Below are 25,675 nucleotides of genomic sequence, written 5' to 3' on the forward strand. Positions count from 1 at the left end.
GGGCTTGGGTGGGGTTGGGGTGGGTGGGGGCAAAGCCTCACTGCAGGCCGTGGGCGGGGGTGCAAGCCGAGGTTTAGTGTGGGAGACAGGGAGGGGCATGGCCTGCGGAGGGCATCATTCGTCTGGAAGTCTCCGCGGGGTGGGGTGCCGCCAGGAGGTGTGGGGTGGGTCCAGGCAGGTGGAGATGGTGCCTGGGAGCCCAGCGCGGGACTGCCTGGACCCGCCTTTGACAGACGCGTTTTGTGGAATTTCACGGTCACCCTGCACTTCTCTTAATATTTTCAAAACTAGCGCGATGCACCCGAGCAGGAGTCCTGTATAGTAGGGAGTGGATGTTAGGAGTGGCGGCGAGAGGAAGCCTGGGGCACAGGGGGTCACGGAAGTGGGTCCCCAAAGACTGACCGCCTGCCTGGGTGGGAGGATGGGCTGAGGTGTGAAGATCCGCGGATGGGAAGGAGTAGGGAGCAGGCAGCGAGCATGTCTCACACAAGTCCCAGTCGCTTTGTGGTAATTGCCATGCCTGGAGTATTGTGTAAACCCTGGAGAGAAATGTATAGGTCATTTTGGCTTTTATCTCTTAAAAATGGGATTTTTAAACTGCAGCTCCGTTTAACATATTGAATGTAAGGCCCCATATTTCTTATGATGGGATGTGACCTAACATGGCAATCATGTCAGGATTAATGATATATCACTTAAATTGATACCATGTAGTTAAAAAACAGGACTTTGTCTAAGTCAACAGGTAAATTCCTATTTAAAATTCCCTATATGAAAATAAACACAGAGGAACTGTTGCCTTTCTGGAAAGATGTACATATCCTTTTGGAAAATGAATTAAGAAATAGCTTTGCTTTAATTGTCATGATTCTCTTACGACAATTTTCTGACTTTTCTGGGAGGGGTCTAGAGTTATAATTTTGGTCACATTTTTAGATCAATGTGATTCCCCCCACCCCCAGCCATATATTTCTGTTGTAACTATAAGATTGATCTAATTTTGCATTCTTATTTATGCTAATATTTCTTTACAGGTGACTTGGGGGGGGGCACAAAAGTCTTCTTTGAAGAGCTTTGTACAGTTACTGAAGGATGTCAGAAGCAGTGTTGATTGATCTATTTGGTTTGACATTGAACTCTCAGAAAAACTATCAGATATTACTGAAGACATTGAATGCTATTAGGTACCGCCATGTTGCCAAGGCCAAGTTCCTTTGCATAATGTGTTGAATCGGCAGTTGGGCATCCCCCAAGTGGTCCCAGATTGGAGAGAGTGCAGGCCGGGCTGAGGGAGCCCCCCCACCACCGTGCATGAATTTCGTGCACTGGGCCTCTAGTCTATATATATAAAGGGCTAATATGCTAAGTGTCCAACTGTCCAACAAGTCGCTATGATGCGCACTGACCACCAGGGGACAGACTCCCAACACAGGAGCTGCTGAGCTGCAGTGACTTGGCAGCGGCAGTTCTTGGTTGACGCACCTCGAAACCAGAGAGGAGGGAGCCTGATTCCTCGCAGAGCCGCACTATTCCACCTTCGGCTGTGGGTTATGTTGTTGCTGGGGCACTGTTGGCCCTGAATCTGGCTTACTGCACACTTGTGTTTGCCTTCCACACCCTGTACAACAGCAACTTTGCAGAATGCCCTCTCACACTCCGGGACCCGTCGGAGAGCCGGTTTTGGCCCAATCCCCGCAGGCCAGGCCAAGGGATCCCACCTGCTAGAGGGACCCTGCTCTCTGCAGACTCAGGGGAGGGACCGTGGGAGGTTGGTTCCAGGGTGTGTCTGGCCCATCTCACCCAGTCCTGCCCCACCGCCCACCTTTTAATTAATTTCCTTTCAATGAGCAGCAATCTGTGCACCGGGTCACTAGTCTTATATAATCCTATATAATAAAGAGGTAATATGGAAATTGACCATCACACCCTCACAAGATTGCTGCCTACGACCAGGCTGGCAGGGGGGTTAGTGAGGGACGACCAAACGACTAAACAAGCAGGCTGCGTGGGGCAACCAGGCTGGCGGGGGGGGGGGGCAGTTGGGGGCAACCAGGCCAGCAGGGGGGCAGTTAGGGGCAACCAGGCCGGCAGGGGCAGGGGTGCAGTTGGGGGCGACCAAGTCGGCAGAGGGGGCAGTTAGGGGCGACTAGGCCAGCAGAGGGGGGCAGTTAGGGGTGACCAGGCCAGTGGGGGGGGGGCAGTTAGGGGTGACCAGGAAGGCAGGCAGGTGAGTGATTAGGAGCCAGCAGTCCAGGATTGTGAGAGGGATGTCCCGGATTGGAGAGGATGCAGGCTGGGCTGAGGGGACCCCCCCACCCCCATGCACAAATTTTGTGCACTGGGCCTCTAGTATGTGTATATATATGTATCTATATATATAGATATATATAGATATAGATATATATACATAGATATATATACATAGGTATATATATATATATATTTTGTTGTTGTTGTTGTTGTTGTTGTTAAACTCTTCCAATCCCCTCCCCCCTTCCTTCTGAGATTCTTCAGTGTGTTCCATGTTTCCATGCCTCTGATACTATTTTATTTACCAGTTTATTTTGTTCATTAGATTTCTTGTTAGTTTTGGTTTTTATATTCAATTGTTGATAATGTACTTATTGCCATTTTGTTGTTCATATTTTTATCTTTTTATCTTCTTCCTCTTCTTAAAGAATACCCTTCAACATTTCATGTAATACTGGTTTGGTGGTGATGAACTCCTTTACCTTTTTCTTGTCTGTGAAGCTCTTTATCTGACCTTTAATCATAAACGATAGCTTTGCTGGGTAATCTTTGTTGTAGTTGCTTGCTTTTCATCAGTTTGAATATTTCTTGCCATTCCTTCTGGCCTACAAAGTTGCTGTTGAGAAATCAGCTGACAGTCGTATGAGTGCTCCCTTGTAGGTAACTAACTGCTTTTTTTCTTGCTGCTTTTAGATCTCTCTTTAACACTTGGCATTATAATTATGACTAGAGGCCCGGTGCATGAAATTCATGCACGGAGGGGGTGTGTCCCTCAGCCGAGCCTGCACCCTCTCCAATCTGGGATCCCTCTCACAATCCAGGACTGCTGGCTTCCAACTGCTTGCCTGCCTGCCTTCCTGATTGCCCCTAACCGCTTCTGCCTGCCAACCTGATCACCCCCTAACCACTCCCCTGCCAGCCTGTTTGCCCCTAACTGCCCTCCCCTGCAGGCCTGGTCCCCCGCAACTGCTCTCCCTTGCAGGCCTGATCCCCCCAACTGCCCTCCCTTGCAGGCCTGGTCCCTCCCAACTGTCCTCCCCTGCTGGCCATCTTGTGTCCACATGGGGGCAGGATCTTTGACCACATGGGGGCAGCCATCTTGTGTGTTGGAATGACAGTCAATTTGCATATTACTCTTTTATTAGTTAAGAAGATGTGTCTTGTGGGCCTCTTTGGGTTCCTCCTGTTTGGGACTCTCTGTGCTTCCTGGACTTCTAAGTCTATTTCTTTCCCCAGGTAGAGGAACTTTTCTGTCATTATTTCTTCAAATAGGTTTTTCAATATCTTGCTCTCTCTTCTCCTTCTGGCACCCCCATAATGCAATGTTGGTACACTTGAAGTTGTCCTAGAGGCTCCTTACACCATCTTAATATTTTTGGATTTTTTTTTCTTTTTGCTCTTCTGACTGGGTGTTTTTTGCTTTTATTCTCGGAATCCTCTACTCTACTGTTGTATCTGTAAATTTTTCTTTATTTCAGTTAGTGCCGTGGTCGGCAAACTGCAGCTGGCTCGCGAGCCGCGGTTTGCCGCTCTCTTGACGAATGAGTTTGCCGACCCCTGAGTTAGTGTGTGCTTAATTTCTGACTGGTATTTATTTATGTCTTTGACATTCTCACTAATATCCTTGAAAGTCTCACTAAGACCCTTGAAGCTCTCATTAAGATTCTTGAGTAATCTTATAACCATTGGTTTGTACTCTGGATCCAGTAGCTTGCACACTTCTATTTCTTTCATTTGTAACATGTTTCTTTATCTCCATTTTGGCTGCTTCTCTGTGTTTGTTTCTATTTACTAGGTAGAGTTGTTGTGTCTCCTGGAATTGCTAGACTAGCCTTGTGTAATAGGTGTCCTGTAAGGCCCAGTGGCTCAGCCTCCCCAGTCACCTGAGCTGGGCACTCTAGGTGCACCCTGTGTGGGCTGTGTGCACAGTCTTGTTATAGTTGAGCCTTGATTGGCATCACTGGGAGGAACTGGCCTGGGCTGTGAGGACCAGCTGAGTCTACAGTGGAAGAGGTGCTATGCAGGAGACCCCTATATAGCAGGACTTGCTTCAGTGGGGCTTTGGTGCTCACTGAGTCTGCCCCTTGAATGTTGCTTGTGGATGTGTATAGTTGTAATCTGGTATGGTCTGAAGCTGTCCACCGCGTCACTGGCTTTGGGGCCTCCAGGGCAGTGCAAAGTTAGCTACTGCCTAGGGCCACCCTGCAGGAGCTATAGAGGGATCTGCAGATGACTGCTATTTGTATTGAGCTTGGGAGTGCCCAGGTGAGGCCCATCTGTGAAGTAAGGCAGGCTAGTGCTATTGCTGGGTCTTGGGCCTTTTATTGGTAGGTTTGGGGCATGCTGGCACCAGCTGCAGCTTGTTTGAGAGATTTTAGCAAAGTCTGAAGCCTGAGGCAGGACAGCTATTTTCATATGGAAAAGCTGCTGCAAACAGTTGGGGGTGGGACTCTGGGAATCACCAGGGCAGAGCAAAGAGTATGGGCCATGCTGATGGAAACTCAGATATGGCTGCCAGTCAGCCATGCCACAGGGAGAGGCGGGGGGGGGGGGGTTCCGGAACAAGAACAATGACCCCTGCAAGCACCCCCATCTGGGAGGAAGCCAAATTCCTGCCCCAATGCCAGACAATCCAATTCCTCCCCATATGTGTCTGGGTTCGAGTCTGAGTAAGTTTGTGACCAGCTCTTTAAGAGGAACACCTGGGTCTCCAGCAGCCTCTGTGTCACTCAGCCACAATCCCCACTAGTTTTTACAGCCTTCAGTTACAGGGACTTCTCAGTTTTGGAACCCTAGGCTGGGGGTTTGGTGTGGGGCTGGGACCCCTCCCTTGCTCCTCACAGGCAGCCTCCACAGAGACGATCTCCCTCCCGATTAAAAAACGGGCACATGTGGGTATCGGACCAGCCCATTCCATGCCTCCACCCTTCCTACCAGTCTCAGTGTGCTTTCTTCTTTACTTCTCTAGTTGTAGGACTGCCATTCAGCCAGCTTTCAGGCAGTTCTGAATGATGGTTGTTCTGTATTTTAGTTGTAATTTTGATGTGTTTGTGGGAGGCAACGAGTACAGTTGTTTACCTATGCCGCCATCCTTGAACATTTCTTGTAGCAATATTGTTTTTCCTGATATATCACCCAGGCAAGGGAAACAAAAGAAAAGAAAACAAATAGAACTACATGAAACTAAAAAAATTTTGCACAGCAAAGGAAACCATCAATAAAATGAAAAAACACCCCACCAAATGGGAGACTATATTCGCCAATGATACATCTGATAAGGGGTTAATTTTCAAAGTTTATAAAGAATTTATAAAACTCAACACCAAAATAACAAATAGTCCAATTAAAAAATGGGCACAATACCTGATAGGGGTTATGCAGGAGGCAGGTGATCGATGTCTCACCCTCACATCCATGTTTCTTTCTCCTTCTCCTTCCTTTCTCTCAAAAATCGATGAAAAACATGTTTTATAAAAAATAAAAATGGATCTGCATAATGAGCTAGCAGGTTCACCCTGGGAATATATCCAAAGAAACCTGAAACACTAATTCAAAAAAATAAATGCCCACCCTTATGTTCACTGCAGCATTACTTACAATAGCCAAGATTTGGAATCAGCCCAAGTGTCTACCAGTGGATGAGTAGATAAAAAGCTGTGGACACAATGGAACACTACTCAGTTGTAAAAAAAGGAACTCTTACCCTTAGCGACAATATGGATAGACCTACAGAGCATTATGCTAAGTTAGTGGTCGGCAAACTCATTAGTCAACAGAGCGGCAAACCGCAGCTTGCGAGCCGCAGTTTGCTGACCACTGCGCTAAGTTAAATAAGCCAGTCAGAGAAAGACAAGTACCATATGTTTCATTTTTATATGGAATCTAGAGAACAAAATAAACTAACAAACAAGATAGAAACAGACTCAGAGAACAGACTGAGAGCTCAGATGGAGGGGTGTGCACAGCTGGGTGAATAAGGTGAAGGGATTAAGCAAAAACATAAAAAACTCAGACACAGGCAGTAATATGGTGATTACGAGGGAAAGGGGGTGGGAGAAGGCAGAAGAAGGTATAGGGGCATATGGTGAACACACAATATACAGATGATATATTATAAAATTATACACCTGAAACCTATGTAATTTTATTAACCAATGTCACCCCAGTACATTCATTAAAAAAAGAATAAATAAAATAAAAACACATCATAGCAAAAAGAAAGTGTTAAACTACTAAGGTATATAGCTGATAAAAGAAAATCACCAAACTTCTAAATAATTAAGCCCAAAATATTTCTAGTATTAAACATTGAAATAAATGTGAGTTGTACATACATTTAAGAAAGATGAATAAAAACAAGTAGGACCATCTTTTCCAATCCACTGATTCCAGTTCATCTTGGTCGGTGGTTGGAATCTCTCCTAGCAGCTCGGGGTACAAGGTGAGACCCGCTTCCATCCCAGGGCCACTCACATGAGACAGTGTAGACTGCCAATTTACCTCAATGTACATCTTTGGGAGGTGGGAGGGAATAGTCCCCAGAGAAAAGCCACACAGATATGGGGAGACAGTGGTGACCCTGACATGGAATTGATTTTTTTTTCTCATCAGCATTATAATGAAATGGAATTATTCAAGAACCTGCTATAATAGGGTCTCAGCTTTATGAGAAATTGCCTGTTAGACACCACCTTAACAGACCTTGGGCTTTGCTTCCTATTTTTTATCATACAATGCTATGAAAATCTATGCTCAGATATTTTTAGTGATTCCAGTTACCTTTTCCTCTTTCACTTGGTTTTTAACCTCTTGCTAGTTCATCAAGGCATAATTTTTTTTAATATATTTAATTGATTTTTTACAGAGAGGAAGGTAGAGGGATAGAGAGCTAGAAACATCGATGAGAGAGAAACATCAATCAGCTGCCTCCTGCACACCCCCCACTGGGGACGTGCCCGCAATCAAGGTACATGCCCTTGACCCGAATCGAACCTGGGACCTTTCAGTCCGCAGGCCGACGCTCTATCCACTGAGCCAAACCGGTTTCGGCATCAAGGCATAATTTTTTTCAAATATATTTTTATTGATTTTAGAGAGGAAGGGAAGGGGAGAGAGAGAGAGAAACATCAATAATGAGAGAGAACCATTGATCAGCTGCCTCCTGCACATCCCCTACTGGGGATGGAGCCTGCAACCCAGGCATTTGTCCTTGACTGGAATTGAATCTGGGACCCTTCAGTCTGCATGCCGATGCTTTATCCACTGAGCCAAACCAGCTAGGGCAAGGCATGATTTTTTAATTAAAGGTAACATTGGTTTATAATATTATGTAAGTTTTTGGTGTGCAACATTATAATTTATACATTATGCTATTATACACTATAGCATTCTCAACACCAAAAGTCTAGTTTCCATCTGTCACCATACATTTGACCCCCTTTACCCATTTCACCCCCACACACCTATCACCTCCTTCCCTTTTGGTAACCACCCATCTGTTGCTGTATCTGTGAGTTTGATTTTGTAACATTTTATTAAACATTTTAAGTTATTTTCATTAAGTGTAAATCAGAGTAACATATTCACCATATTTTTGGATATTCCTATATTATTTTCCTATGTTGTTTCTAGTCATTTTGGAAAGGAAATATGGGGTTAAATGAACACCTTAACAATTTATAAATGTGAAATGGAGAGTAGCCTTTTACAATTGCTAATTAATGATCTTTTTTTTTTTTTGTAGGTGTCAGCTGTGATGCATGTTTAAAAGGAAATTTTCGAGGTCGCAGATATAAGTGTTTAATTTGCTACGATTACGATCTTTGTGCGTCTTGTTATGAAAGTGGTGCAACAACAACAAGGCATACAACTGACCACCCAATGCAGTGCATATTAACAAGGGTAGATTTTGGTACGTATTTAATAATATTTTAGTGGATTATCATTTAGAATTTTATATGTATGTGTGTGAAGAAATAAAGGCAAAATGTTCTAAGAACTATATCCCCAACAGCGTACATGAGGCTCCAAACTTATTAAAAATAAGATGAATCTTTTATAAATTCTGTGTAATTCTTTCTCCTAATCATAGTTCACTTGTTTATGAAAGCCATTCAGAAACATATATAACTGACAAGATATGATACGGAAGAGTGCTTCAGTAAAGAAGGAATAAAGTTAAACTGCCTGTTCTGCTAATAATACACACATTCTTGTTCTAGTTATCAGAAAACAGATTATTCCTACAATTGATTAGAAGACATTGTCAACCCATAAGGAAAGCTATAAATGTTTCATTGCTATAATTTCTTACATAGTCAGCTCTTGTTATTATCTGTCTTTTTTTATTATAGTCAAAAAGGACTAGTGGGTGTCTCAGGTGGTTTTAATTTGCATTTCTCTGATGGCTAATGTGTTGATCATCTTTTCTTGTGCTTATTGGCCATTTGTATATAGATACTTTGGAGGAATGTCTATTCACATCCTTTGCAAATTTTTTAAATGGGGGATATATCTTTTGTTACTGAGTTTTAATAGTTCATTGTGTATTTATATACAAGTTCCTTATCAGAAATTTTGGTTTGCAGAATTTGTTTTCCATTCTGTGGGTTGTCGTCTTCACTTTCTTGATGATGTGTTTTGAAGCACAAAAGTTTTAATTTTGTTGATGTCCAGTTAATCTTTTTTTTCCTTACATTGTGCTTTTGGTGTCATAGCTAGGAAACCTATTGCCTAACTCAAGATCACAAAAATTTAAAACTATGTTTTCTTCTAAGAGTTTTGTAGTTTTAGCTTTTATATTTAGATCTTTGTACCACTTTGATTTAATTTTTTATAAATGGAATGAGAAAGAGGTTCAACTTTATTCTTTGGCATATGGATATTCAGTTGTCCCAGCATCATTTGTTGAAAAGACAATTCTTTACCCAGTGAAATATGTCTTGGCATTCTTGTTGAAAATCAGTTGGCAGGGATGGGGGAAATAGAGTGATGTTGGTCAAAGGGTACAAAGTTTTGTTATGCAAGATAAATAAGTTCTAGAGATGAATAAATTCTAATGCATAGTATGATGACCATAGTTAGCAATATTGTATTCTATATCAACAAACACACACACAAACACAATGGTAACTATGTAGAGGTGGAGGATATGTTAATTAGGTTGATTGTTGTGATCTTTCCATAGTATAAGTAATTAAAACATCAAGTTGTAACCATTAACATATATAATTATGTGTCAAAGATATCTTGATAATGCTGTTAAAAAAGTTAGTTGATCATAAATGTGTGTATTTCTAGACTCTTAAGCGATTTCATTGATTTATATGACTATCTTTGTGCCAGTACCATGCTGTCTTGATAACTAGCTTTGTAGTAAGCTTTGAAATCAAGAAGTGTGAGTCAACTTTGTTTTTTTTTTTTCTTTTTCTTTTTTTTTTTTTTTTTAAATATATATTTTATTGATTTCTTACAGAGAGGAAGAGAGAGGGATAGAGAGTTAGAAACATCGATCAGCTGCCTCTTGCACACCCCGCCACTGGGGATGTGCCCGAAACCAAGGCACATGCCCTTGACCGGAATCGAACCTGGGACCCTTGAGTCCGCAGGCCAACGCTCTATCCACTGAGCCAAACCGGTTTTGGCTGAGTCAACTTTGTTGTTCTTCAAGATTATTTTGGGTATTCTAGATCCCTTGAGTTTCCGTGTAAATTTTGGATCAGTTTGTCAAATTTCTGCAAGGAAGCCAACAGGGATTTTGATAGGGATTGTTTTGAATCTATAGATCAGTTGGGAGAGTAATATTAAATCTCTCAGTCCATGAACATGGGATCTCTTTCCATTTACTTAGGTCATTTAATTTTTTTCAACAATGATTTATAGTTATCAAAGAATAAGTTTTATGCTTCTTTCATTAAATATATTTCTAAGTATTCTATTATTTTTGCTATTGTACATGGAATTTTTAAATTTTTATTTTTGTACATATATATTTTTTACTGCAAGTATATAGAACAACAATTGGTTTTTGTATATAGAACTTGTGTCCTGTGATGTTACTGAACTCATTTATTACTTCTAATAGTTTTTTAGTGGATTCTTTAGGGTTTGGAAGGAATTCATCTGCTATTAGAGGTAGTTTTACTTCTTTCCATCTGGATGGCTTTTGTGTCACTTTCTTGCCTAGGTTTTTGGTAAAATATTGAATAGAAATGGCAAGAGTGAACCATTCTTGTCGTTTCTGGTGGGGGGCGGGGGATATCCAGTCTTTCACCAGTATACTGTTAGCTGTGCCTTTTTTGTAGATGCCCTTTAACAGCTGAGGAAGTTTTTTATATATTTATCCTCACTATCCCAAATTTACCTGACAAGTCTTATGCACGTAATAAATGGTCAGTATATATGTAGTGGATACATACTTTTAAGATAGTCTAAATCTCCCTAAAAATTAATGTGAACAAATTAATCATGTAGTGAGCACCTGCTTCCATTTTCTCATCTCACAAAAATGGTCATGTCCTCTTAAATTAGGCATTTGTTTCATGTTAAAAAATGAGATAGTTCTTTGTAATGAAGTGACATAACCTATTAAATATACTTTCAATTACATTTTTTGTGTACTGCCTATGGAGGAAAATAGACTTATTCTTTGAGATGTACTAGTGAGGCAAACAGATTATTCCCACAGATTCTGAGTGGTTGGTTTTCACTAACTGAGTTGAGCAGAGTATGTTATGGTAGTGTCCAGGTTAGCATTACAAGAACTGAATGCCGAGGATCCTTCCTGCTTGTAAGAATGGTATCTGATGAAACTGCATCTGGGAGTTGGCATACCGGTCATGGTCGTCTGCTCCTTCCCTCTGAGCACTTGTGTTCTTGTATATAATACACCCTGACCATTTTTTTGTGTTGACATTGGTACTGCCACAGTATATACAGAAAAAAATAAATTGCAAGAAAATTAGAACCAAGCCCTGGCCAGGTAGCTCAGTTGGTGATCATGTCATCCTGATACGCCAAGGTTGTGAGTTTGATCCCTGATCCCAGGGCACTTATAAGAATCAACCAATAGATAAATTAAAATTTAAAATGAAATTAGAATCAGATGTGAAATGAGAGATGTGGTTTTTTTGTGTGTGTGTGTTTTTTTAATATATATTTTATTGATTTTTTACAGAGAGGAAGGGAGAGGGATAGAGAGCTAGAAACATCGATGAGAGAGAAACATCGACCAGCTGCCTCCTGCACACCCCCTACCGGGAATGTGCCCGCAACCAATGTACATGCCCTTGACCGGAATCGAACCTGGGACCCTTCAGTCCGCAGACCGACGCTCTATCCACTGAGCCAAACCGGCTTCCACGAAATGAGAGATGTTTTAACAGTAAATGAAGGGATTGAAAGCTCTTTGCTTTATTTTTGTCTTACGACTGTACTATCTATATGGAGAAGGAATTGGATGGCTGTCATGGAATCCTTGAGAGAATAAGGATATTGCAAATATAAACAGGGAGGCACCTAAGCACACATTGACAGTGAAGTTGCTGGTGAAGATTTTAGGCACGCCTTTTTTTAAAAAAATATTGCAAATACTTTTTCACATTCAGTCACTTGCCATTTTTTTTAGGCACACTTAAACTTTTGTGCCATATGATTGCATTCTTATAATTAAAAAACTAATAATTCTTTTCTCAGTGCAATTCCGTTTTATTTTTCAGATTTGTACTATGGTGGGGAAGCTTTCTCTGTAGAGCAGCCACAGTCTTTTACTTGTCCCTATTGTGGAAAAATGGGCTATACGGAGACATCTCTTCAAGAACATGTTACGTCTGAACACGCAGAAACATCAACAGAAGTGGTAAGTAGAACAGCCTCGTGTCTAAAATGATGGGGTTAAGTAAATTATTTCTAATATAAATAAAGCTAGGTCACTATCATGTACTTCTCCTAAGTTTGCATAGTAATTATTAAAATTATATATATATATATATATTTTTTTAAGTTGTCTTTATTAACCCTTTCCACTCGCTTGCTTTTTTCTCGATTCCTTTATTCTACTCGGGATTTAATTTTTTAAATACCCCAGATTTTACAAAGCGCGGCAGTAGAATAAAAAACTGGAGTTTCTTTTCATACAAACTTATTTATTTGGATTTTTTAATATTTCAAATTATTGATACATTCAAAGAGTATAAAAAGAGCTGCTACCGATGCTAACCGTGTCGAGTCACACTCGACATCCGAGTACAAAAGGTTAAAATATATTTTTATTGATTTCAGAGAGGAAGAGGGAGGGAGAGAGAGATAGAAACATCAGTGATGAGAGAGAATCATCGATCGGCTGCCTCCTGCACGCCCCCTACTGGGGATTGAGCCTGCAACCTGGGCATGTGCCTTTTCCGGGAATCGAATCCAGGACCCTTCAGTCCACAGGCTGATATTCTATCCACTGAGCCAAACCAGCTAGGTCTAAAATTATATTTTAACAGCAAATTTTATACCGCCTAGGAAGCAGCATGTGTTCAAGATAATGCCCCTCATTTGTCCACACTCTTCATTCACATTTGCTGGAAGCAAAGTGTAGAGTCTTCACCAAATTCAGGAGCCTTCAGGAAATAAATGCATTGTGAAAAGATTAAAAGCACTTCAACCTGCCACACAGCTCTTTTTATAGTATTCTTGCTATCTGTCTCATTTTTCTTCTCTAAGGAAATCTTCACAAGGAAATTTTAAAATCTTTGGTCATGTATTAAGTAGTAATTCATTATCACATCTCACTGACTTTACTGTACTTGGTTTTCTTCCCATCAGATCTCTTGCTTCATAGCACAAAACTCTGAGGTTCCTAGAAGTTCCTTGCACTCTGATCTTTTCCAGTACCTAAAAGCCAGAGAGCCAGAATAATACACAAAGAAAGTCTTGCCTAGAAAGCTTTTTAGATATTTTACTTGACATGTGATTCATCATATACCCAACTCCAAGAGATGATAAATCACCCAAAAGAGTCCTCTTTCCCCCCTTACTGTTGGTAATAATAAAGAGGAGAGAGATGGAACTGTAGGTGTGCAATTTGGAGAATTTTGGCACAAGCAGTTACACACTGCATCAACTAATAACCCCCTAAATACACTCAAAACAAATGAACTAAAACTGAAGAGAAATAAAGTAGTGTCCAAGAACATGCAGCTAAGAAGGGGCAGAGCTGGTGTTTGAACTTACCCAGAGTCCTCTGGGTTATAGAGTCTCTACTTAACCAATGTCCTGTATCTCCACTACAGCTCTGCTGTTACAGCTGTGAATGACACAGGTTCACTTTCTTTTTTTTTTTTAATTATTATTATTTTTTAAAATTACTTTATTGATTAAGGTATCACATATTTGTCATCAAACCCCCACACATGCATGCCCCCATCCCCCTGTTGTCCGTGATCACTGGTTAGGCTCATATGCAAGCACACAAGTCCTTTGGTTGATCTATCTCCCTTGTCCCCACCCTCCCCTACCTTCCCTCTGAGGTCTGACAGTCTGATTAATGCTGTTCTTGTTCTTCAGTCTATGTTGTTCATCTTTTCCCCTAGATGAGTGAGCTCATGTGATACTAGGAATACACTTATAGGAACCAAAAATGAGACAAGCAATAATGGTTATGCTGAGAGGCAAATGAATCAGTCTATAGTGAGTTTCTTTCTGGGCCAACAGTTCTTTTGAGTCCCGATTTCTATGTCCAGCAGTTGTTTATGTGTACATAACAGCAATGATATTTCAGTTCTGGATGGTGGACAAATGGTGGTAATGCAGGTCCTATCCTCTCTGGTTTGGTCCTGGGCAATCTGCAGTGACGTACATCTGCTGACTGCTAGTATGGCAAGGCATGGTCAGCGTCTTCCATCTCTGGACTGTTTCTCTTCTGTCTTCATGGCTGGAGCACTCCTGTCAATTCCTCTCTGTTGCAGGAATCCACATGGTCTCGGAGTTGTTTTCTGAAAATATACAAACATATTCTCGACCAAAAGTTAATAAAGGAATATTTTCTATAAATTTGACTTGCGATCCTTTTTCATTTTTTTGCCCAAACAATTTTCCTTTGGCTTGTTTTGACACCATGTATGTTTTAACACACAGGTTCACTTTCATTCCCATTTACATTGCTGGTTTGATGCTCAAAGTTGTTAAAGATTTTTCACTCAAACAGTTGGTAAATTTACTTTATGTCATCCTCAAACCCACTTTTACTATCTGATGACTCAGAAATGCTCTTACTTTGCATGTTGGGAAGCCTGAGAACACGGTTGTCACATTTCACTACTGTTCTTAATTTGTTTGTTTTATTCTGTCAAGGTGACTTTGCTTCCTTTTGTACAATCCCAAACACCAGGGTAAAGAATATTGACTGGGTTGCATCTTCATTCTGGTTGCTGTGGAAAACTTGGAATAAGTTCTCCTTGATTTAATTTCTGTCAGGTGTGGTCCTTCATTTACCTAGATACAGTTGGGGAGAGATTTCCCTTATTATAAACTAGGCATTCTTAAAATCAGTATAGCCAACAAGCCCTGATACACTCTCACCACCCCACAGATGGGGTGCTCAGTTTTGCACATCCGAAATTGGAGAATACGGTGGAAATTTAAGGCCTGTCTATAAAGGAAAGGCTAATTACTCATTCCTTTAAAATAAGAGTTAGTTCCTGAAAGTAAATACAATTTTATACTGCTCTATACCGGATACACAGTTTGAAAATTAATTACTGACTATGTACAAATGGTTTTGTGGTCTGGCTCACATTGTGTGTCTAGTTACATGCTTTCATTAAGTTCCACATGTTTGAAACACAGCTCTAGGAAGTGGCTATCCTGTTTTTCATATTGGTATTTGTGGAATATTTTAAGGATTTCCCCCCTTCTTATCAGCTCTTAGTCTGCATGAGCACTGACTGCATCTACCTCTGTTCCCACACATAACAAACACAGACATTTCAAGGTGAAAAGTGGTAAGCAGCCCTGTTGGTGTGGCTTATTTGGTTGGGCATCGTCCCCTGCACCAAAAGGCTTCCAGTTTGATTCCGGTCAGGACACATGCCCAGGTTGTGGGCTCAATCCCTGGTTAGGGGCGTGCAGGATGCAGCCGATCTATGTTTCTTTCTCACATCAATGTCTCTCTCTCCCTCTCCCTCTCCCTCTCCCTCTCTCTCTAAAATATAAATATATTTTAGCCCTTGCTGGTATGACTCTGTGGTTAGAGCGTTGGTCCATGCTCCAAAGGGTCATGGGTTTGATTCCTGGCCAAGGGCATGTACTTGGGTTGCAGGTTCTATCCCCAGCCCCAATTGGGGCACATGCAGGAGGCAACCAAACAAAGTTTCTCTTTCTCCCTCCCCCTCCCTCTCTCCCCCTCCCTCTCTCCCTCCCTCCCTCTCCCTTCCTCCTTCCCTCCCCCTCCTTCTGTCACCCTTCTCTTCCTCTCCCTCTCCCTTTTTCCTCCCTCCTTTCCATTCTCTTTGAAAAATCTATGGAAAAAATATCAGGTGAGGATTAAATATATATATATTTTAAATGATAAGCAGATATGAATCTTTGATATGAAGGTGCGAGGATCTTCTTTGAGACATGTAAGTCATTTCCTAGATCTAGGCTGGCATTGAGCAGCTACACTGCGTAGCAGCTTACTGACGAGCGTCCATTCTGAAGGACTGGTGCTGTGCCATACCAGTTAAATCTTTTAAAAAATATATATATATTTTATTGATTTTAGAGAGAGGAAGGGAGAGGGAAAGAGAGAGAGAGAGAAACATCAATGATGAGAGAGAACCATTGATCAGCTGCCTTCTTCACACCCTCTTCTGGGGATTGAGCCCTTGACCAGAATCGAACCCAGGACCCTTCAGTCCGCAGGCTGACGCTCTATCCACTGAGCCAAACCAGCTAGGGCAGTTGTTAAATATTTTGAATGCCTTTCTGGATATATGTGAAGCATATTATCAGCTCTAATATGTTAGTTATATGTAAATGTTCAGGTGATATTACATGCTGGCCAGTTTGGCTCAGTGGATAGAGCGTCGGCCTGCAGACTGAAGGGTCCTGGGTTTGATTCCGATCAAGGGCACATGCCCAGATTGTGGGCTTGATCCCCAGGAAGGGGCCTGCAGAAAGCAGCTGATCAATGATGTTTCTATCTCTCTCATCATTGATGTTTCTCTCTCTCTCTCCCTCCTCCGTCCTCTCTAACATCAATAAAAATAAATTTTTAAAAATAAATAAATAAATGTCCAAGTGATATTACTGTGGATCCCCTCTCACCCCACCCCCAATATTTGGCAAAGTCAGGGTTAATCAGACATTTTAAATTCTGGAGTTTGAGTGACTCATGTCATTTTGGTGAGGGATTATGTTCACGTAATAGCTGACTTACCTCCTTTTCTGTTCTTGTTTACATTTTTGTTTCTAAATGCTCAATTTGTTACTTTGCTTTGTCCCTGTGTTTCCCGCCTACATCCTCTAGAGTCTCTAGACCATCACTTTGTACCTATCTACAGGATTTAGGGATCTCACTCCTCTAACCATTTAAAACCATTGGGATATACCACTGCAGATACTGCTGTCACCACTAGTAAGGATTTACTGGTACCTGACATAGCTAGTGAGAAAGACTACTGAAGGTTAATTTTGAAAACAACTTTGTTGTCCTTGTCTTTATTTCTCTGTTTCCCTTTTCAGCGAGGGACTCTAAGACCCAACTTGAAGATTTTCCTTCCTTCTTAATATTATTGTAAGATTACTCAAGAGGTTTTTGATTTTGATAGTATGACATCTGACATAGAATGCATAGTGAAGGTGATTACCAGTTAAAAATTTAAAAAGCAGATTGGGGGTATAGTCTCAGGAGTCTCTATGTAAACACCAAATATAAACAATGTGATTTTGAAATTAAGTACAAGTTCTTAAAAACCCTCATAGTTATGAGATTTGGTAGATCAGGGCAACTAACTGGATTTTGATTGTGGAAAGAATTGGAGGAAGTAGCACTGTATGTAATTATTGAAATCCATCAACCTGGTAGTAGAAGTGAACAATAGAGGTCAAACGGGATTGCAGATAGGAGGGATCTAGTTTAGGTTGTGAAAGAAACATGGTAGGAAAACTTTTGTTTGAGCATAAAAGGACATTAAGAGTGACTCCTGCCGAAACCGGTTTGGCTCAGTGGATAGAGCGTCAGCCTGCAGACTGAAAGGTCCCAGGTTCGATTCCAGTCAAGGGCATGTACCTTTGTTTGCGGGCACATCCCCAGTGGGGGGTGTGCAGGAGGCAGCTGATCGATGTTTCTCTCTCATGTTTCTAACTCTCTATCTCTCTCCCTTCCTCTCTGTAAGAAATCAATAAAAAATATTTTTTCTTAAAAAAAAAAGAGTGACTCCTAAATATTTTCTTAAATCTTGCATTTGAGCTGACTTGTCCTTCAGCTAATTAGAAAGCCTTCAGGATTTTATAAAGTAAAAGCACTTTTTGGTTTACCAACATTTTTTTCTCACTTCTAGAAATCTATGTTATATTATTTTGTCCATAATTAATGGGACTTTGCTTTCTATTTTTTATTTAATTTATTTGCTCTTTGTTTTCATTACTGTCCAGAAAAGGGGTGAGGGGAGGGATGTCTCCCACTTTTATAGGTGCTTCATATATGTTAGTGAGACATTCCCCCCCCTTTTTAATGAAGACCAAGATGTGTTTTTAACAAACTGAGTTTAATTTTTAAATAGCATGGTAGTCTTTTGTTCCAATTATAGTAATTTGATAAGAAATAAAAATCAAGGAGAACAATTATTTTGAAATTTTCCACAATCTGAATTGAGACAATTTTATTTTGAATGATAAGTTTTATGAAGAAAAATGTTGGCATAAAAGGACATACAAATCTTTTTTAATGATTTATAATAATCAGTTTTAGCAGGTAATGTGTTTAATTTTTTTATTGATTTTTGAGAGAGAGAGAAACATTGATTTGTTCTACTTATTTATGCATTAACTGGTTAGTTCTTGTATGTGCTTTGACTGTTTATCGAACCCACAACCTTGGCGTGTATATCCAGCCAGGGCACATGTGTTTAATATTTAAACAGTTGTTTGAGTATCAAGTAAAAGGAGCCATAGGGACAGAATAGAAATTATCATCATCGTTATGACATTTTGTTTATAAACAATTAGATGTATTTGATCTATTTTCTCAACACATATGTTTCCTTATTAGGAGCAATAATAGAGGAGTGAAGCACAATTTTTCTAAATATTATAATTACCTATTTATCCATATAATCAAGGTTATCAAGAAAGGTAACATTTAAAAGCCAAAGACACATTAAAAGAAAAAAAATAGGCTTTGATTGTTACTGCTTGTATTTTTTTTTTTTATTAAAGAATGCAGTTGGATGCTGTCTGCTCTCCTGTGAACTAACAAAGGTACTTTATTTAATAATATGGAGAAACAGGATTTGAAAAATACAGTTGCGACAGGCAATCAACTGCATTCAGCTAGAAAGATCATCAGGATGTGTTATCTTTACTATTTGTGTTTTTCATTACTTTTTAAAAAAATATATTATTATTGATTTCAGAGAGGAAGGAAGAGGGAGAGAAAGATAGAAACATTGATCGGCTACCTCCTGCACTGGGGATTGAGCTGTACCTCCTGGTTGAGAGGTCAACACTCAACCAGTGAGCCACACCGGCTGGGCCTTTTCGTTACTTTACACTCAAAACACTTTGTTTTGTAGCTCACTTTTTTTTATCTTTAGAATTTGGCTATCTTTGCATAGTTGTGGTTTTTTTAAATATATTTTTATTGATTTCAGGGAGGAAGAGAGAGATAGAAACAACAATGATGACAGAGAACCATTGATTGGCTGCCTCCTGCATGCCCCCTACTGGGGATCAAGCCCGCAACCTGGGCATATGCCTTTGATCGGAATCGAACCTGGGACTTTTCAGTCTGCAGGCTGACACTCTTATCTACTGAGCCAAACTGGCCAGGGCTGCATAGTTTTTTAATAGTAGTTATTTTGAGCACATTTACTTATTTAAAATCAGATAGTTATACTTTGGATATTAAGGGTGATAGCCATTAGTATACCAGCAGATTACTTAGTTGATAGCAGAGAAGGAAATGATAAGAGACGCTTTGGATATTTCAGATTTGTTCTGGGATAATCCTATGTATATGTGTCGTGATACTTTTAAGAGATACTTCTATAAGAAATCAGTTTCTTAAGATGGTATGAAAATCAAAAGGGGAATCACAGATTATCTTAAAAATGAGGTTATAGTAGCTCTTTCAGGAAGGTGTCTGTGCCTGCTATTGAAAGTATATTATCTCTGGGTAGGGGTTTTATTACTCCTACTTTCCTCCGTGTTGAATTGAAATCCTGCAGGGGAAGGTGAACAGGCAGTTTTCAGAATGGGAAGAGCATGTGAAAGGAAGTACGTGGAAGAGAGCAGCAGGTGGTAGAGACATTCATTTTGAATTCCTTTTTCTTTGGCCACTGGTCTGGTTTCTTCTTTCTCCTATGAAACACTGGTTTGTATAGTTCCATGTCCAGATAGTTAATTTCAAGTTGGTGCATAGAATGTTTTGCAGGGCCTGCAGGAATATTTGTCGGGAGGGTAGTATAAAGTAAAGAAGGAAGCTCTGGCAATTGTTGGCAAAATATAAGGTAGCACAGAGTTCTTCATGTAACTTTCGAGCCTTCCCTCCTCCTACCACCTCTTTCCCCCATGCCCCTTACATTTAAAAATAAAATAAACTGGTTAGGAAAATTATTTTAAGATGCCAATCTTGGTATTCAACGTGAGGTCATTCCTTCTAAGAAGCCCTGCTGCACTCCGCCTCACTGAACAAGCTCCTTGGAGGAGAGGAGCATGCACACCTCTGTCCTCACCAGGCTCTAATTTCTAACAAGCGTGTAAACGGTATAACGCCACCAGCTTAGGTGGGTTCATCTCTGGTTCTTCACTAAAATTGTTGCTGGCTTTTGGGCACTGCCTCCATTCGTGTTCCCCTGCCACATTCTGTTCTTATTGGCACCATTAAGCAATAAGCAGTTCCCATTTCCTTTTCTTAAAGTCCACATATAGAGTACCCAGCTTACCCTGGGGAAGACAGAAAAGTAAAGCTTTACATTGGGGTTTTCTCCTAGGAGAGCTCGGGTGCTCACAACTAGAGAATTGTGGAAGTCAAGCTCTGGCTCTTTTGGAGTTATTTATTTAAAAAAATTTTTTTTTTAATTGATTTTAGAGATGAAGGGGCAGAGAGATAGAAACATCAATGATGAGAGAGAATCATAGACTGGCTGTCTCCTGCATGCCCCACACTGGGGATCGAACCCACAACCAGGCAAGTGCCCTGACCGGAATCATCGAACCATAGCCTCCTGGTTCACAGGTCGACACTCAACCACTGAGCCATGTGGCTGGGCTGGAGTTATTTTTTATTGTGGCTAAATATGTTACTTCAAGGATTGTGAATCCCAGAACATCAACATGCATATATAATTTATGTTTCTGTCCACAAAACATGTTTAAAAGCAAACCTCAATTACTTAGGACTTTTAAATCAAGTATAACATGTAAGGAAAACTAAAAACTTTTGTATATAACAAAAACCACTGAATTTCTAAATGCTAACTCTCTAGAAGCAGGTGACAGATCCAACCTCAGCATTATACGGGAAAAATGGAACTGAGGAGAAAAACAAAACTTTATATGAATTAATTCATATTTAATCATAGGTTAATTTCAGTGTTCCACTGCAACAACAGAAAATTAGAATACTATTGAGTTGAACAGTGTACTTACTTAAATCTTGTAAGGACCTGTATGTGTTTTGGCAAAATGGATGGCTACAGTGGCAGTAGGTGGAGAGATGGTTGTTATGGGAAATAAATTGAGTCTGCCAAGTGAGACCAGATAATAGAGAACCTTTAAAAAATAAAACTAGAATATTTTTCCATTTGTGTTCTTGAGGGTATTTCTCAGCCCTCTGGTGAACAATCAGGACAGCTGGCTACTAGGGCACAAGGAGAACTGGGATCACAGCAGAGTCATATTCTCAGGGGACTTATGCTTTCTAGTCTCTAGAAGACAGTTTGTGTTGACTTAGGCTCTAGAAGTCAGAGCAGTTTTTCCCTGTGTCCAGTGTTGTCCTCCCAAGTCTCACCTTTCCCTGCCGCCTCATCTCCAGTGCCACCCTCCTCCCACACTGCTGGAAGAGGCAGTGAGGTCACCAATTGCCCCAAATTTTCTCCAGGTGAGAGAATTTAAGCACATGACCCATGTATTGGCAAGATGAATCACACATCTCCTTAACTCTCTTAGAGAGGCACAAACCTAAAACTTGGACTGTTCCAGCTCCCCAGGGCTTCCTTTGCAGCAGGCCTGTATGCATGGCTGTGTTCTTTAAGACTGAAGTTCTTCCTACTTCAGGACTTAGCTCCCACTTTTAGATCATCATCTGCCCTTTGGGCTTCTGAAAGAGTAAGCCTCTCCTCTGAAAGGTCTGAGTTCTTTCTATCCTTCCCCTCTCCTGCCTCCTTTCACCACTTCTGTTGAAACCGCTGTTTCAGAAGCCACATTTCTAACCTATCCAGCCTTCTCTGCCTCCCTATATGCCATTTTATCCCTACTTTCTCCTTCTATCCCTTGCCCTATGGCCCAAAGGAAGTTGGTCTTCTAATCCTTGACCGTGCCCTGATCCCAAGCTTTTGTCCCACCTCCCATCCCTCTGGAAAACAAGGATCTAAAAATGGGCTTCCATCCCACCACCCATTTCCCCCCTGGAAGTCCCATTCATGAAGTTAGAAAGCACATTTGCATATGATCTATAATCATTGTCTGTCTTATATCACATTGAAAGTATATAAATTTGTACAGTTGCACCATAAGAGTTTTGCTGTCTTATTTGGAGATTGACCCTGAAGTCTAGCTTATGGGGAAGCTTATGTTCCAGTTTTGACCATTCAAGACTGGACTTAGGCATGATGTGCACTAAATAGCACATTTTAAATATTTTTTATGGAACTATTTTGCTAGACCATGTAAATGAATCAGCCAAGCTGTTGGGAGGCTCACCAGAGCTCAAGTGTGAACTGTCTGGAACTGTTGTGTCTGACCTGAGGGACTGTCTGTTTTCACTCTGAGTGACAGCACGATGTGCTGCAGTTCTTGTTCAGGCCTCCATGTGTTCACTGGTTCAGGATTGGCTGTATTTTGCCTGGCTAAAACTTGGTAACAGTAGACTTTGTAGTAAAACTAGAGGCCCAGTGCACAACATTCGTGCACTGGGGGTGGGGTGTCCCTCAGCCCAGCCTGCGCCCTCTCTCAGTCCAGGACCCCTCAGGGGATGTACGACTGCCGGCTTAGGCCCGCTGGGGGAGCAGGCCTAAGCCGGCAGTCGGGCATCCCCCGAGGGGTCCTTAGCACTGCTGCAGAGGTGGGAGAGGCTCCTGCCACCACTGCTGCACTTGCCAGCCATGAGCCCGGCTTCTGGCTGAGTGGACCACTAGGGAGCAGCTCCTGCATCAAGCGTCTGCCCCCTGGTGGTGAGTGCGCGTTATAGCGACTGGCCGTTCCACCATTAGGTCGATTTACATAATAGGGTTTTATTATATAGGACTAGAGGCCCGGTGCATGAGATTTGTGCACTCGGGGGGGGGGGGGGTCCTTCAGCCCGGCCTGCACCCTCTCGCAGTCCAGAAGCCCTTGGGGAATATCTGACAGCTTAGCACTGCCACGGAGGTGGGAGAGGCTCGCGCCACCGCCACTGCACTCGCCAGCCATGAGCCTGGCTCAGGGCTTCTGGCTGAGTGGCACTCCCCCTGTGGGAGCACACTGACCACCAGGGGGCAGCTCCTGTGTTGAGCGTCTGCCCCCAGTGGTCAGTGCATGTCATAGTGACTGGTCGTTCCGCCATTCGGTTGATTTGCATATTAGCCTTTTATTATATAGGATAGTCATTCAGAAAGATATCTGATCACTGTTCATTAATTACATCTGCTTTCTTTGCATTTCAGATTTGTCCTATATGTGCAGCATTACCTGGAGGCGATCCTAATCATGTCACGGACGACTTTGCAGCTCATCTGACACTTGAACACAGAGCCCCTAGAGATTTAATATCCTTTGTTTTATTTGGGGTTTTTTTGTTGTTAATCTTCACCTGAGAATATTTTTTCCATTGCTTTTCAGAGAGTGGAGGGGCGGGGGGGAGAGAGAGAGAAAACCATCCATGTGAGAGAGACACATCTACTGGCTGCCTCCCACACGCACTCTGACCAGAAGTGAACCTGCAACCCAGGTGTGTGCCCTTGACCAGGAATCAAACGTGCCACCCTTCGGTGCACAGGCCAACACACTATCCACTGAGCAACACTGTCCAGGGTTCATTTTGATTGTTTTTAAGGACGGTATTCTCATAGAGGAAAACTAACCTTCAATTTATTTTATTTAGTTTATTAGGTGTTTTCTTAAAAGTGATTCAGTGTTGAGATACAGTTTCTTATTTCTCTTTTTATTTACTGACTTTTATATGAATCATGCTCATTAAGTGAAAGTTGACTTGCTCATCATTGTTAGTTTATTACAAACAGATATTTAAGACAGTATTTTCATACAAAAGAGGAAAATGCTAATCCAAATTAAAATCTGTTTGCTGTTGCCTCCTCCTACAATGGGTGGTGTGGTGGGCAGACGTGCCCTTGGGGCTGTTTTCCCTTTGGAGTCCCCTTCTCCAGGGAAAGCCGTTCCTGTGCAGACTCTGTAGGAGAGCACACGGTCGGTCCAGCTCTGAACTCCCTTCCCACTCTCATTTCTGCTTCCCCTTCCAAACCCAGCCCAAGACAGTTGCTGGTAGTTCCCTGTGACCTCCCTGAAGTTTACCAGCCCACCAGTGATTAATTTTGTAGACTCCGTGCTCGGGTTTCAGGTTATGAATTGTTTTTCTAAAACTGTCACCAATTAATTCAGTTTGTATGTAAAGGTGTCAATGTTCATTCCATTTTGAAGTGATTCGAGCACTAATCACAAGACTTTATTCTTATAAAGTCTTTATTCTTTTTTTAAATATATATTTTTTATTAATTTCAGAGAGGAAGGGAGAGAGAGATAGAAACATCAATGTTGAGAGGGATTCATTGATTGGGTGCCTTCATCACGCCCCCTACTGGTGATCAAGCCCCAACCCGAGCATGTGCCCTTGACTGGAATCAAACCTGGGACCCTTCAGTCCGCAGGCTGACACTCTTATCCAATGAGCCAAACTGGCTAGGGCTAAAGTTTTTATTCTTATTCTTTTGAATGCCTCTTGGCAATCATAATTTAACCTTGGATCTATTGAGAAAGAAACAGGTTTCCTGGTTTTCTTTCTCCCATCCCTTGCTCACAGTTCCTAACTTTCTAACTGGAAATAAGGCCCTTTAGAGTTATGGGGAGATACGTGGAAGCCAATGGAAAGTAAAGATATGGACCCAGCCTGAGATATTAGCATGTCAGCCTGAGCTGAGCCAGTACTCGGTGAACAGAGGAAACGCTTTTTCTCCTAAGAGCAGGGACCCTGAAGGCAACATGAAAAGAGCAGTGATTTCCTTTTTTTAAGACATAAGAAAACCCAAATGGGCCAAAAGTACTTAAGCCTTTGAGTCACTTGCATTTTGTGTAGAAGAATGCTGTAATAGTACCCAGAATGACTGTGCTTGGTCCATGCTCACTCCATCTCCATGAAGAAGCTAGGCAAGGAATTAAAACCAAGCTGTTATCCTGAACTTTCCTGCAAGTTCAAGGGCGTCTAGTGAAGTTGGTGTCCATACATCATTTACATCTATTTCTGTGAGATTTTTTTTTATAAGAGTTGCTGGTTACTAAGAGAAGATAAAACTATATAAAATGGAAGAGTAGCAGAAGGCATTTGTTACATTTTAGATTCCAAATGAGCATTACCATGAAGTTCTAGAAACAAAATGCTGGCATAGCAGGGATCCTGGAAGCATTCTAATTTTTCAGGGGCTTCGGGTGCTACCTGGTAACTTTGACATGAGGGAGTGGCTTCTCACTAAGCCTCCTAAGCTCCAGAACCTTTTTCTTTTCTTTTTTTTTTTCTTTTTTTTTTTTTTAGCAGCAGCACTGAAGAACTTACAGACAACACTTTAAAACTAGTAACCCAGAGGACTCTCGCTCTTCAATGTAAATTATTCATACTATTCCTTTCTTATTACAGACAATGAGATTTGGTTAGCTTATATATTAGCACGGAAATAAAAACTGATGCTTATTAATTGTGGTCACTTCATTGTGAACATATAAGAAATTCAGCACTGAGCATGGTTAGGGAATATCTCAGCTGGGGTATCTGACCGGGCAGTGCCTCTCACTTTGGCGGTGTTACTCTGGTTAT

At 41.3% G+C, this 25,675-nt stretch overlaps 1 protein-coding gene across 1 annotated transcript in view; it reads left to right on the forward strand.

The window, feature by feature from the left end:
- The window catches only part of KCMF1 (potassium channel modulatory factor 1), a 58,227-nt gene that overhangs the window by 19,997 nt on the left and 12,555 nt on the right, over window positions 1-25,675 (forward strand). The window contains exons 2-4 of the mRNA XM_079792788.1: window positions 7,994-8,161; window positions 11,967-12,106; window positions 23,301-23,402. Of these exons, the coding sequence (XP_079648914.1) occupies window positions 7,994-8,161; window positions 11,967-12,106; window positions 23,301-23,402 (410 nt within the window). The remainder of the gene's footprint in view (window positions 1-7,993; window positions 8,162-11,966; window positions 12,107-23,300; window positions 23,403-25,675) is intronic.

This window comes from Cnephaeus nilssonii, assembly GCF_951640355.1.
Source record: "Cnephaeus nilssonii genome assembly, chromosome: 15".
Classification (NCBI taxonomy): Eukaryota; Metazoa; Chordata; class Mammalia; order Chiroptera; family Vespertilionidae; genus Cnephaeus; species Cnephaeus nilssonii.